Here is a 15,552-nt window from a genome sequence, read left to right as displayed (position 1 = left end):
TATGGTATATTATTAAAGTTAATAATTGATAACACCGTTTAGTACATGCATCTCTCATATACTTGTCACCCCATTACAATACAAACATAGCAGATTAACATGGCACTCCCAAATATAAAAATGTCCTAAAAAATTTCCTCCTCGGGCCTTCGAAGATGCACATGCTACGTTTTAAATTTAAGAGGTCTTAGTGATCTCAATGACACTTTCTCAGAAGGGAGTCACCAGAATATATCAAATCAAAAAAACCTGCATACAACGCATTTATTAGTTTTTATCAGATCTTTATTTTCTCACAGGGGTGGACCTTGTGGCACAGTTCGAGCAAAAAGTAGGGCATTTGCCGCAGTAGGGAAGTGTACAAGATCAGAAAATCCTGCTCTGGAAATGAGGACCTTATTGGTGTACTGGAGTGTCCCATACAAAACTCACCGAACGCACCTTAATCGCTGATATTAAAAGGTGCCAGCGTACATACACACATGCATACGTTTGACATGAAAAGAGAAAAGAAACATGGAGCAGACTGAAGAAACAATTCATCCTAGTCCAACCCACCATGTCCATACCACCTCAGAAAAAAATAAAATAAAAATCAGACAAGGTACTATGATCTGTTCAAATGCTTTCAACCAAAACATTTACTTACATATTGTTCAATGGAGGTATTTAACATCAAAGGCGGTTAGAGATCATTGGGCTAATCAATCATGGATTACTCCATATTGCTATCAATACTTCATGTACCATTTTGTTCCAAAGAATCTGTTGGTGGCAAAGTCCCTGAAACGAGACTTAGGAGTCTTCTGCAACAAAAGTTAATGTGTAGCTTTGCAAAACAACCCCCTGGAATAACGTTAACTGCCATGAAATGGAATGTTCATGGAGCGGCGAATCCTGCGACTCGCTAGTCAAGTTAGGCAGCACTGCAACAGGGATCTTGGAGTGAGCGTCGATGCACAATGGGGTCTTCCTGGCATTTACTCGCTCTTAAGCTACAACTACTCCAAACTTAAGGGACGCCTCAACCCTGGACTTCCTCCCACACTTCCTTTCCTGTTGTGCCATAATGCTCTCACAGTTATCAAGTAAACGTGCAATTTAAGCATTATCTTACAGTCATGGAAAACAATCAGATTTGTAAGGGAAAAAAAATTAAAAGAACATTAGTAGGAATTCAGCATAGAAAAAGACAGATAGGATAGATTAGACATGATGCTGAACATTTGATAGCTCATCCACACGCGCGCGCACACACACATTCACTCACTCAAGTTCTTCAAGACAGAGTCTATCAACCCACACACTCCGTCTTTCTAAAGTTCACACACGTCTCGCCACTATTAGCAGGCACACTAGCGTTTAGAGAGCTCGTTTGATAACCAGTCCAGTCCTTCATAGAGTCCGGTGCCTTGTGTAGCGCAGGTCGCTTGAACGTACCACTGAGGAAACAGACAAAAGGCAGTCAGAACTGTTGATCAAAAACAAAGTGCACGTTAGAGTCAATCGTGTACGTTTGTGTACCGTTCTACTGCGGAGACTCTGCAGCCCAAGTTTGTCTGTGAGTTCACTGACGGCCATGGCGTTCGGCAGATCCTGTTTGTTTGCGAAAACCAGCAGCACGGCGTCCCTCAGTTCATCTTCCTGCAACTGTATGAATGGAAAAAGATCAATAAATCGACACATATACACGCAGCAGAACTCGAGCACGGTAGAGAGAAAGCGTGAGCTGTTGCACACCGATTGCACATTAAACAAGGATTTTTGTAATAAAGTGTTACAAGAAAAATACTTTCTTTCTTAATGTAATTTATATATGCGTAGTTGACAAATAAAAAAATGGATCGTTATATAGTGCATCAAAACAAAAGGATAAAAAAGAAAAATTAGTACACAAATAACATGAGTAAAATGTATCTTCATTCTTAGAGTTATTGAGAGAGGTTTATCAGTGTTAGAGGGGTTTTTTTTCCTGCCACACCATAGGACACATTTATATGTTAACTACCCATATAAACATATACAAACTCTTGAACACACATAAATAAATATATATAAATAAATATTTACTTTTTTTTTGTAATCATTTCTTAACACACCAATAAGCCCAAATAAATTATTTTTCTCTTTCTTGTGATTTTTTTTTTTTTTTTTTTTTATGGTTTATGGATAGCTGTCACACCATATGTGAACAATAACATTAACTAGTATTTACGGGATGCTAGTCAAAATGACTAGTTTCAAAATGGCTCTGGTTAAAAGCACAAGCTTAACAAATGTAAGACAAGCGTCTCATACATATCACGTGGACCTTTCTCAAGATGCCTTGGGAAGACGGTCTCCACTGAGTACAAAGGCAAATGTAAATACATTTTGTAATGTGATCCCAGTTTAGGTCACTGAGGGTGGCAGGTTTCTGAGCGTTATACAGGGTGTATTTAATATCCAAAGATTAAACTAAATGCTCACAACAGAACAACTCATACCATTTTAGAAAGCTCCTCTGCAGATTCGGCCACTCTCTCTCTGTCATTGCTGTCCACCACAAAGATTAGACCCTGAGGACAAAGAAATGAAGGGGAAAAAAGCATTCTTCAACTTAATAATAACCACAAATGCACATGAGATATAAAAGATCACAGTACATCCCAAACAATGTTTTAAACTGTATGATTTTGGACCAGGATGCTCAAAGCACAGTTCCTGCAACTGATCTATTGTAAGTTACTTTGAATAAATGCATTCACAAACAGCAAAGTGGCACTTGGGCCAACAAAACAACTTTAAATAAAGACCATACCTGTGTGTTCTGAAAATAGTGCCTCCAGAGAGGACGAATCTTGTCCTGACCGCCGACATCCCACACGGTGAAGCAGATGTTCTTGTATTCAACGGTCTCTACGTTAAAACCTGCCCAGAAGCAGAAAAAAAGCTGTTTTAAAGAGCACTGTTCTCAAGCAACATAAAGTATATTGACTGGCTACAACGAGATTTGTGATACGCAAATATATTAACCATTCCTATTTAATTTGGCTGTTAAGAGATTATCAGGTGATGACGGCGTCTAATTGACCCTTTGGTCCCTCGGTTACTGCAATTCACTAAGAAACAACGTTAAAGGGCACCTGAAATACAGTTTTACCATACTGTTGGATTATTGTAACTTCGTTTTATTGTGTATACTGTCAAAAAAGTTTCTGAAGGATCACGGGAGGCTGAATAATTTACATTTTAAAATATATAGTACAATTAAAAAAAGTTACTTTCAATTTTAATATTTCACAATAATGGTTTTACTGTAATTCTGGATACATAAACGGGCAAAAGATCAAAATCATAAAACCGGTGTACATGTAGGTTGTAAATAACAGTCACAAAAATATAAATTATTTTAGTTGTAAATGGTTTGGCAGCGACACGAGACACTGCTCACCAAATGATTCAGAAGAATCAGATGATTCACATAAATCACATATTAAGATATAATAACGAGCTCCTCCTTTTAAATGAAAAATGTACATTGTGAAAGAGTGGGCAGAAAATGGAGAACAATCACAGTAATGATGGTGTAATCTCACCTATAGTGGGGATAGTGGTCACAATTTCCCCCAGCTTTAGCTTGTAAAGTATCGTGGTTTTACCTGCAGCGTCCAAACCCACTGAGAAAAGAAAAACCTTTAGTTGTCAAATCCATTACAGCCGTTTGATTTTGTTCTATTTTACCCATTCACACAGGCTCTATCAGAAGCTAGCAAGCTAACGTTAGCCACTGCCCAGAAAATACCACATTCATTGTTAAATTCCAATGGGCAAATTAATAAACAAAAACACAAACTTATAAAAGATGTCATCCTACGCTCAAAAACGATCCCATCTGTCTACAAATTAAGTATTCAGGGACACATTAGAAAGGTGTAATGTGTCTGAAACGCTCACCCATCAGTATTCTCATCTGCTTCTTGCCGAAAAGTCTCCCAAAGAGCGACGAGATGGTCAGACCCATGATGACTTAAAAGAAAACCCTAATCCCTGACGGCAAGCGAAACGGTGAGGAAAATGCGAGAATGTGTTTAAATGAATATTCTGTCTCTTTGTGCTCAGTGTCTCGCGGTCGCTTGACGCGTTGCCACGTAAGAAGAGTAGCCACCGTGGAAGACTTGGCGTCACTTCCTGCTGCATTCGCACTCCGGGCAGTGACGTCATAATTATTCATAACTTCCGATATTTTCTGAAACGCACGGGTGCTTTTTATTACGCCTACAGTGAATGCATTAAATTGACGTTATTCTCGGTTTAAAATTAGGCCGCATCCGAATGCACTGGACGATCTTGTATTTCTTCGTTTGTTTGTCTCGTTATTTATTAAGCAAAAAACTACGTCTAAATTCGTAACAGAAATCCATGGGACGTATTCCTTCCTTCATTCATTAATATTGTTGTTATATGAAATGAAAAACGTGCATATTTTACGTGAGTAGTTTTTTTATTATTCGTTTATTATTTGTTGGTTGATTGTTGGTTTTCATTTTGCAACAATCAAGCTGATATCGTATGTGTTGTATTGCACTGCAGATGCAAATTAACTTTATAACCAACTCTGGCTCAAAACTTGTGTTGTGCATTGTCCTTGTTAAATAAAAAACAAAAAGAAAAAAAAAACAATTGGCAATTAAATATTAAATATTTTGTAGCATTATGTCCATATCACCCAGTATTTTATATTATTTCGAAACGGGCTGACCTTTGCAGCAAACTTATTTTCTCCCTCGGTCTAATAACAGCATAATAAAGTGTGCGTTATTTGCATCAGGCAAAAACTATCTCTGTCAAACTGTTGCAAACTCGTTTTTGACCAGCAGAGAGCATTGTATACTAATTTCAGTGACCTTAGTGCAGTAATTTTGGAAGAATCTCAACACACACAGACAGACACAGAGACACACACACACAGACAGAGGCACACACTCACACAGACACACACACAGAAACACACTCACACAGACAGACAGAGACACACTCAAACAGATACACACACACACACACAGACAGACAGAGACACACTCACACAGACAGACACACACACTCACACAGACACACACACAGAGACACACACACACACACAGAAACACACTCACACAGACAGACAGAGACACACTCAAAAAGATACACACACACAGACAGACAGAGACACACTCACACAGACAGACACACACACTCACACAGACACACACAGACAGACAGAGACACACTACCACAGACACACACACTCACACAGACAGACAGAGACACACTCACACAGACAGACAGAAACACACTCACACAGACACACAAACACAGACAGACAGAGACACACTCACACAGACAGACAGAGACACACTCACACACACACACACACACACTCGTATATGTGGTTCACGGTTCCCCATACCGGGTTTTTATAGGCTACTGTTTTCTATCCCTTTGCCGTAAAGACACGCCTAGGATATAGGCTAAACATTAAGTAGCCATATAAAGGTGTTTATTTAATAATTATATAATGTTAATCTAATCTGCTGATATTTATAGCATGGTGTGTTATTAAGGACTCCCCAAGGTGAAACATAGCACACAACGCCTGCACGAGGTCTGTAAACACACACGGTTTTACCCGCGAATACGAAAGAACAGAAACACAGGTGAGACGGGAGACGTCACGTGACCAGAGGTTCAACGTCCAGGTGAGACGGCGGGAGTCAGTCAGACAGCTGCTGCTCAAGACAGAGCACAAACAACAACGAGCTGGCATGTAGTTCACGGAATACACCTCTTCATCATGAATTCAAGCGGATTAACAGGCGAAGATGAGGTAATCCATCACTTCGAAAATGAATTATTCATCTGAAGTTTAATGTGGGAATGCAGATAGAGATGCATTAATGACTGCCAGTATTAGACTTAATTTATTATTAAAATATAGCCTATATTTAACATGTATATATTTTTAATTGCTTACACAGGTTACTATTTTATCTTCGATCTACGTCTCGGCTTTGGGTTTAAGGTGAGCAATACTTAACGTTTAATTCAAGCGCTCGCTATCTGTTGCTTTAATGGAGCATGCAAAGAGAAACCATCATTTTCAGCTGAAGTTACGCTCCTCTGATGTGAGACTCGCCTAACTCGCTTATGAAAAGTGAAGTAAGGATTTTAGGAATTCACGTGTGACATAACAGGAAAACACGCGGGGCAGCCCGGTCTGTGTCCTGCAGGGCCCTCACGTCGAACTGCAAAATATGTAAAGCATAATGTAAAAATACGACGATGTCAGCATTTGATTGGAAAACTGTAACTTTTCCTATCGTGAAACAATGATGTTATAATTTAAGAGACGACATGTTACATGTTACTCTTTATAAAAAAGTTAGCGTTTTGAATTTAACACACCACAAACCATCACATCAACATTTACATTTTTAGATGTTACTTTATTTTTGTTCTCAATCGTGCAAATTAAAGTGTTTGCGTGTGTGTGTGTAAGTGTGTGTGTGTGTGTGAGTGTGTGGCATTTTATGTGGTTTATGCAATATCGCATGTCTCGTCCGTTTATAGGCAGAGTAGTGATCAACCACAGCAATGCTTTTTAATAAATGTATAATAAATTTAATCTACATACTGTGGTGAATGTTACAACGTCAAAAATAATGGATGCTGTTCCGGTCAAAAGACCTACGTGTAACATCTAAATAATTAGTGTACACTGACAAAGCTGAATATAAGTGTTAGATGGGACAGAAATAGGTCCTTTTATAGCTTTCCTGTTTTCACGGTGTAAGAGAGACCAGGACAGAGAATTCTTTACTCTTTATCACATTGCCGCACTCATTGTTAGCTGCTTGGAATCTAGGTTTATCATTTTAACCACCTTTTCTTTCAGTCTGATAGGTAGTTGTTCTGTTGTGGTAGTTTCCATCATAAAGAGAAGGCATCTCAATGAACAGGTGAGTCAAACAGACAAAAAATAAAAATAGCCTTATGTAAATGTATTATATTTTTTAGTTGTCGTTTTTTAGCACATCAAGCTACTGGCCGAAATAAACCTTTTTGTATTTATTTTAGTGCATGTTTATTTTATTTTATTTTTATTTTATTTTAGCTATATATATATAACGACCCTGATCTGTAAGCAATAGTCAAATTTAATCTTAAGGGAACAAATCTGATCAAGCTGTAAAAAAAAAAGTGACGTAGAAATGTTATTTTATTCAGGCACTTTGCCTGTATTTTTGCACACGGAACTGTGCGTAAAATTAATTGATTAGGGCCTGGCAAAAAATTACCAGTGCAATATGCCAACTTTAATATTTCCAGCAAAAAATCTAAATTTTTGCATGGACAAATTTGCTGCAATGAGGCAGAATTTGATGGGTCTACATTCCCCAGCTGAAGCACGTTTACATACATTCCCCACTATTGCTGCAAAAGTCAACAGTGAAGGTCAATATTGGCTAACAGCGGGCCAGTGCCTGAGAATAAAAAAACTAAATCTGATTATGTCACTGCATACCGCTGTCTTCCTCAGTATCGCACGCTTTAGATAACTTCTCTGCAAAGCATTTGTAAAAACATTTCTCCGTGCAATTATGCAGCATGCTCTTCACGTTTTAACCTGTCGTTGTTCTTGTGTTACAGGCAAAGCCTCTGCTTCAGCTGGCGCTGGCAGATTTCCTGGCATCGCTTGTTTTGATGATCACCGCTATAATTAATTTACCCCGTGAAGTTCTGTCAGTCAGTGCAAAGGTGTGCATGTACGGACTGCCTTTGTCTCTGGTGAGAAACCGCTGACCCTGAAACATGAAATCATTCACTGCTGTTATCTAATCGACACCATTTAGGATAACCTAAACGTCTGAAAGCAATTGTTAACATCTCCTGCTGCTGCTGTGGATACTCACACTACATGCGCGCATCGAGTGTGCCAAAATAAATGTGTCTAGGATGTACGGCACGACGCCCTGTACCATGCATTTGCTGAATAATAGCCTCGTTATGCAACGACTTCCTTGAGCGGCTAAGAAATGAACATCTCTGTAACAGTGAGATGTTGGTGTAGAGTTACACGCTAGTTGTTCATTCGGGGCTTGGCGGATTTTCTGCTTTATTGTGTGTCTCCGTAAATAAGTTGAAGAGCCGCATGCATGCACGCACTGTGTAAAACACCGAGTCATCCACTGCCCTGTAAAACCCTCATTTGATACTGAGTTGACTCAGTGGTACAGTAAAAACATGAGTTTATCATTTACAGGATACCCACTGAGAGGTCAGCACAGTGAGGAACCTTTTATTAATACCGCTTAAAACACAGTCATATTATATTTATATACACTACTATTTAATTGTTGGACTAAATGTATTTTTTATGCTCACCGTGGATACATTTATTTGCTTAAAATACAGTTAAAACTCTTGAAATGAAGTATCGCAATTTTCTTTATTTTAATATATTTTAAAATGTCATTTATTCTTGTAATATAATGCTGAATCGTCATCGCTACTCTAGTTTTCAGTGTGTTACATGATTTTTTAGAAATTATTCTAATACGCTGATTTGCTGCTTAGTTATTAATAACGGCTATTATTATCATCAAAGTTGAAAACAGTGCTGCCGTGTATTTCCATGATACATAAACACAACGCATTTCTTTCTAGGACCCTTAGACGAGTAAAACGAGTTTAAAATTCCCAAAATTATTTAAAATAGAAATTTTGGTTTCACTTTATTTTAAGGTGTTCTTGTTACAGTGTAATTATACATTTACAAGTACCGAGTAATATTAATTAACTATATGTACATATAACATTATTATATTACGTACAACACATGTAACAAAGTCTTACCAAAATATTTTGTAACATTAGAAATGATCACTTATTATTTTAGTGTGTCTTTGCTCAATAAAAATATGATTTGAGTTCTAGTATGTATTTTGCATAAATAATATTAATAACATAAAATACATAATAATCTTACATAATACACACGTATATTCAAAACTTATTTGAAGCGATGAGCCTTTCAATTGAAATGTCAAAATTTTTAGTTTGAATCGAACAAAGCCAGTGGATCCGTGCAGCAGTTTAAGCATTAACTCTCTTTGTCTTCTCAGGCCTTCTACTCCATCTCATTTCTGCTTGTCATCATTTATGCCTGTGAGTCAGCACATGCGTTTCAAGGATGGAGGGAAGAACCAATGCAGGAAACCTTTGAAACCCAGGTGAGCAGGGACTCTCCGTCGCCGTTTTATAAATCAAATCAACACAACAGCAGCTATGAATGTTCGCTGACGCAGCAGTTTAGCGTCTGAGACCTGTCAGGCTGTGCCACATTCCTCCCGCATTTATGCCATTACATAAAATGATCTCTGTTCAGTGCATTTCTAAGAAAAACCTCAGGAGTTGTTTCTACCTCATTGAACCCTTGAGATCGGAAAAAAACACTCTTTTTGTAACCTAATGTAGTTCAGTCTTACTAAATAATATATTCAACTAAAAACCTGTTGTTTATTATTAACCACAACTAAGACCATGAAAACATGTTTATATATATATATATATATATATATATATATATATATATATATATATATATATATATATATATATATTTATTTATTTATTTATTTATATTTGAGATAACTTATTTGAGCTAGTCTCCAACATTTCTCATTTTTGTTTAGTTTAATTTGAAGTAAATTAAGTACAACTTAATTAATAAAACAATATAAAAATATATCTAAAAAGAAAGTGCAAATAGAAAATAGAAATATCTTATTCAAATTATTAACAAAACTATTAATGATACTACAGAAGCCAATTTTTATCTCACAATTCAATTTTTTTTTTTCAGAAGTGCGTGATACAAACCTACAGTTCTGGCTTTTTCTAAGAATTGTGAGATATAAACTCAGTTGTGAGTTATAAAGTCAGAATCGGGAGAGATAAAGTGGCAATTACAAGAAAAAAGTTAGAATTGTGAGATAAAAAGTCGCAATAATCTTTTAATTTTTTTATTCAGTGGCGGAAACAGGCTTCTGTAAATATCACAGTTTAAAGTTACCTAACAAAACAATTTTACGGTAAATGCTTAAGGCATTTAGATATTTTTATGATAAGACTCTCTCATATATATATATATATATATATATATATATGTATGTATATGTTTTCCTATTTCTATTGTACTAATTTTTGTTGCATTCGTTCAGTTAACACAGTTGTCACACAGGAGGAGGAGGTTTTGTCTGATCTATGTTATTGCATGGTGAGTAGTTCCAGTTAGCCTTCATAAATGCATTTCAATACGATTTAAGTAAAGTTATGAATATAACAAAGTAATGCGTTTCTTGAAATGATCTGAATGTTTACATACCATCGCTTTAGGCTTGTACCAATAATCGGCTACTATATCTACATTCGTACCGTCCATTACATGGAAGCTACTATTACACAAGGAGAGATGCCAACGCTGACAACCGTGAGCAGAGGATCCTCCGCCAGGTTCTGCAACAGGTAAAAAAAGAGTGTCTGTTCTGCATATGAGCATCTGCACGTGCATTTCTGCGTCATTTATTCCTGTCCGATCTCTCTCGCAGCTGCATTCTCTTCCTGCATCTCACAAATGACTCCTGCGTAACAGTGGTGAGAAATTATTACAGGCAGCGTCAAACAAGTTCAGCTAAATCACCTCTGAAGCTGTTCTTTTGTCCAACAGGATACAGTTCACGCCTTGTTCATTCGAATATTCACATTGTGCAGCGTGTTGATAGTCATCACCGTCTGCACGGTGAGTATGCAGAAGTTTATGAATACTACTCACAAATCACATAAATGACATTTTTCATCAGTGCCATTACCATAAAAATCCATAGGGGCTGCATGTGATGCTTTGCTTAGTGTCTTTAAAATAAATGCCACATGGTTTGATATTTTACAGCTGGAATGAAAGTCAGACAGTACTTTTGCTCACTGTAGGTGTTTTATATATAACTAATCTCCTGTAATACACATCTCTCATCCTGTAGGTGGTTTACTGTAAGATAGAGGGCTCTTATAGGCGCTATGAGAACACGTGCATGATCACGATGACTCAGAGAAATCAAGGTGGGATTTGGTCTTCGGCTCGATACATGATCCTTGTTATCATTTTCTGCTGGGCACCAGGTCAGTGCAAAAAAAATCACATGCTACACCAAAAACAATATGTCTATATGTATTTACCCGAAAGGTTGCACTCATTTTATTGAACTAAACTGTGTGTTTTATTTTTACAGCTCTGCTTCTCATCTGTCTGTCTTTCCCACAGCCTAGGATAAAACCTCTCTTCCCTCTCTTCGTCTTACAGGTAAATCTTGTTTTCTAAAGCAGAACATACAGTCACGGCCAAAAATATTGGCACCCTTGCAATTCCGTCAGAAAATTGTTGCCGTTGTTTCGGTACTCACGTTTACTATATATATATATGTGTGTGTATATATATATATATATATATATATATATATATATATATATATATATATATGTGTATATATATATATATATATATATTTTGCATTGGAACAACAAAAACCTAAGGAAAACTCATATCTCCACACAGAACCCAAAAATGCACTGGGCAAAATTATTGGCACCCTTCTCTGTGCTGGTTACCGGTTTTCACTTCATGCATTTCTACTATTAAAAAAATAAATAAAAAGGTTGTTCTGGGTCAGAACTGTATGCAGAAAACTATGCCAGTATACCATCATAAATGAATACAGCTGTTTTTGTCTTAAGTAAATACAAACAGACACACATCTAAATGTATCTAAATGCATTTTTTTATATTGGATTTTGTATCTTATTGAAATTAAAACTAGGATTAAAACTATTTTTGATAAGCGGAATCGGTGCCCAACCTTAGTTTCCATCTCCCATTTTTAACCTTATTTTGCTTGAGATGGTCAAAAACCACCTCAAGCAAAAACTTTTCTTGGTTCAAAATTTAGCATTTCCATCACTCATTTTTGTTGCGATACTTCGAAATGCGCCTAAAACAGGCAAATTGAAACATAGCTTATTTAAGCGAATAGTTGAATTATTCACTTAACTGATTAGAAATGTATGTATTCTGTAATGAAAAAGGGATTGGCTGTATGAGTGACTTGTACAAAAGTACGAAACCAACGATATTGTGTCTATCACATATAGCAGTTACTCGATATGAACGTCTTGTTTAATATGAACTGTTTGTATGAGATGCTATTCACAGATGTATTTCCTCTCATGTGCCGCTGTGCAGGCTCTGTCAGTGTCACTCCAGGGTTTCCTGAACAGCATCGTGTACGCTTGGAGACGACGCAATTTCAGGGAAGCCGTGCTCGGGGAACGTCTGCCTCTCATGGCCTATTCCAGCAGAGCCTTCTTTGACCAATCATTAAGTGAGCCATCTTCATGACACGTCACGCGTGTGAAAACGTACGAGTTTTCTCCCCCAAATTGCTCAAATGTTTCATATTTATTTTTTATATGCGTTCGCGATAAACACCGACAGGAAACGTCGTGCGTTTCGCCCCCTGCGGAACATTAGTATACTTGAAATGCGTATACTCGAGTGTCGAAAAGACAAATTAATAGTTGATTATTTTAAAACCATACTCTTACTTTACCTTCAGCAGCTGTATATTTGATGTTTGTTGTGTTCATGTGCGGTTTTGTTCAATAAATGTCCGCGTAATGAATTTTACTGCTTCATCTCTTACCTAACGATGAGAAAGCGAAGCATACCGCAGCGCTAGCAAAATGTGATCTCGTAAAGTTTTTCAGCACAGAACAGGATGATGGTGTCACGTGTCGAGTCGACGACGTTGCTTTGGTTTCAGGTTGCGCACAATCAGATCCAAAACTGAAAGAACAATGTATGAAATCAAGATATATTTAAGTTGCGGTAGATTAGCCATCGTGTTTATTGAAGGGCGATAAAATTGTGACGAGTGGAAAACGGGATCATGTGGTATATTACATAATGAATAATGTTATGTAATTTTGTGATGCCAAAAGGGAATTGCAGCATGAAAAATAACCTCAGGCAACTTTTTTTTTATGGCTATGGATGAAGTAATGATGGAAAGGTAGAACCCATGCCCCTCATTTAGATCATATTTACATAATTGAGGATTTAAGGAGAATTCAAGTCATTTTAGTTTGTATTTGGCAGCCATGCTTAGTAACAAATGCATAAAACCTGAATGTTTTAGTACAGATCCAAATACAGTCTTTGAGCGAGGCGTCCAGTGACTATATTGTTGAAAAGAATGAAAAATGACGGTCAGTCACCATTTGATCACAAAAACTAGTATGCGCATAAAATATATTCGCATGAGATCAGATCTGGGATTTCCCTTTAGCAACTTCCTGACTCAAATACTGAAACTGACTCTGTGTTAATAGACCTGACTTCTAGATTGCATTAAAAGAATATGCTCAAATGAGGAAAGCATGGTATTTTAACTAGCATTTTTATGATTTATTCATTTACAGCAGCAAATGCATCTAATCGGTAAAATCGGACTAATCCCTTTCAGTAAAGCATTGAACTTGGTTGACTGTACCTGTAATAAATACTGGACACATGCATCGGTTAATGATTACACAGCCGTTTTTACAGTCAAAACATAATAAATCTATACTGTCTATGCTGTCATTCTGACCAATGTATGCTACTGCGACAAAAACAGTAAAATGAGCACGAGTAAACAGGGCTCAACGGGGCATGAATTTAAAATTTAACTTCACGAACGGTCGAGACGACACAAACATGAGGGCTTCGTTTGATGAGAAGTGAAGTATAAAAGCACATGAACCACGGAAAAAAATGGCACAAAACATCTGAAATATGGTAGAGAGAAGCGGACAAAGAGGAAAAAGCGAGAGGTTTTTGTACAGTTTGGTTTGTGACATAAAAGTTACGTCTACAGTCATAATGAGGTCATTAAAATCATGACAAAATCATTTATTTGGGCAGTTTCACGTGTATTTAGGGGAAAACAAATCTGAAGAAATTACTATTATATCTCAGTTATCTGGTTATTCGAAATTAGCATTAGCATTAGACTTTATTACTGTTAATTTGTTGTAAGAGCTACTTCTTTCTACCATAAAAATTACAGAAACAGTAATGTTTAAACTGCATGTTTGTATGAAATTAAAAAAATATATTTTTCAGTTTTTTAAATGTTAATGGTAATAACAGATATTTGAGTATATATATTTTTTGTTTATCCTAAAATCAAATACTGGCCACTTAAGGCAGTGTTATTTTAATATAATTGAGTAAACAATTATTTAAAAAAAAATATATATATTATAGTTTCAATTTTTTTTTTTTTTTTTATTGCAATTTTTTACTTTTTTATTGCAATTATTTTTGCATTTTAATATAGTTTATATATTATTTAAAGATCATTTTCAATTTTAAGTAATCTAGGTAACAATTTACAATAAAAATCGTTACTTAACTGTAATTAACAACATTAGCAAACACAAACTAAGAATGAAAAATACTTCTACAGCATTTATTATTCTTAATGTTAATTTCAGCATTTACTAACGTATTATTAAAATCACTAGTTTTGTGAACATTAGTTAATGCACCACAAACACGAACAAATCAACAACTTTCATTAACTTTCATTAACATTTTCATTAACTAACATTAACAAAGATGAATAAACAGCGTAATTAAATGCATTGTTTATTGTTAGTTAGTATGTTAGTTAATACACTGATGTTAACAAATGACACCTTATTGTAAAGCGTTACCGTAAATTATTTATTTCAGCTAAGGTTCGGTTTAATGGTTGTGCTTTTATTTTTGGTTTTAATTTACTAAAAAAGCCCTGATTCAAGGGATGGCAAAAAGGAGTTACTGAGTATAAGAAAAACGTTGAATAGTAAAATAATAAAAGAAATGTGAACTTTACAGCCATGCATTATATTATTAAATTATATGACTTCCGCTCCACACAAGAAGTCCATATGAGGGAGCACTGTTAGGCCGATGTAAAAACAATAGCGAAAGAAGATTTTATGTTAAAACATGTTTATTTTCACAAAATGGTGTTGATGTGATAGTGCTCTTGGTAATCCCCACGAGGCTGTAACAACACTTTAGAAATGACTTCCTCCCTCATTAAACCTCACCTCCTCGAAAACACAAGAACAGCATCAAACACCACAGCGCACTCCGACCCACATCACATTAGACTGGTTCAAAGAGAGAGGAAAAGAAACCAAGATCAAATAAATACAGACAAAATCCACAGGCCTTCCTCCCATATCTACAAACAAACTGTCTACCAATGAAATCGTCCGCTAAACTTTTACTTCACCAGCAATTACTGATGATTTTTTTAGCGATTTTATCTCCAGGAGTCAATATACACACTATAACTAAATTAAATTTGTAATAAATGATAATATTGTAAAATATTTTTATTTTAAAGAAACCTTATTCGTCCAAAACATATCCCGTTACCACTG

At 36.1% G+C, this 15,552-nt stretch overlaps 2 protein-coding genes across 3 annotated transcripts; one reads left to right on the top strand and one right to left on the bottom strand.

Annotated features, from left to right (window-relative positions):
* Nucleotides 1-267: 267 nt before the first annotated feature.
* Nucleotides 268-4,161, bottom strand: arf5 (ADP-ribosylation factor 5). The gene is made up of 6 exons (XM_043264204.1): nucleotides 3,937-4,161; nucleotides 3,579-3,659; nucleotides 2,801-2,910; nucleotides 2,487-2,558; nucleotides 1,525-1,650; nucleotides 268-1,442 (listed from the first exon to the last, which is right to left on the bottom strand). Exons 1-6 carry the CDS (start codon nucleotides 4,001-4,003, stop codon nucleotides 1,356-1,358), a joined length of 543 nt encoding a protein of 180 aa, XP_043120139.1. The 5' UTR covers nucleotides 4,004-4,161; the 3' UTR covers nucleotides 268-1,355.
* Nucleotides 4,162-4,250: 89 nt separating this feature from the next.
* On the top strand, nucleotides 4,251-12,752 carry si:dkey-30c15.2 (uncharacterized protein LOC558938 homolog). 2 transcript variants are annotated; one of them, XM_043264200.1, is made up of 13 exons: nucleotides 4,251-4,470; nucleotides 5,566-5,845; nucleotides 5,997-6,040; nucleotides 6,914-6,977; nucleotides 7,669-7,806; nucleotides 9,144-9,251; nucleotides 10,242-10,297; nucleotides 10,417-10,545; nucleotides 10,629-10,674; nucleotides 10,748-10,819; nucleotides 11,058-11,196; nucleotides 11,307-11,377; nucleotides 12,314-12,752. In XM_043264200.1, exons 2-13 carry the CDS (start codon nucleotides 5,813-5,815, stop codon nucleotides 12,467-12,469), a joined length of 1,056 nt encoding a protein of 351 aa, XP_043120135.1. In that variant the 5' UTR covers nucleotides 4,251-4,470; nucleotides 5,566-5,812; the 3' UTR covers nucleotides 12,470-12,752. The 2 variants fall into 2 exon arrangements, with proteins under 2 accessions (XP_043120135.1, XP_043120136.1); XM_043264201.1 differs by lacking the exon at nucleotides 4,251-4,470 and having other exon boundaries at nucleotides 5,412-5,845.
* The last annotated feature ends 2,800 nt before the right edge of the window (nucleotides 12,753-15,552 follow it).

The sequence above is a fragment of the Puntigrus tetrazona genome, chromosome 18, assembly GCF_018831695.1.
Source record: "Puntigrus tetrazona isolate hp1 chromosome 18, ASM1883169v1, whole genome shotgun sequence".
In the NCBI taxonomy this organism is placed as follows: Eukaryota; Metazoa; Chordata; class Actinopteri; order Cypriniformes; family Cyprinidae; genus Puntigrus; species Puntigrus tetrazona.
The sequence above is the reverse complement of the archived record's forward strand: the minus strand, read 5'-3'. Positions and strand labels throughout refer to the sequence as shown.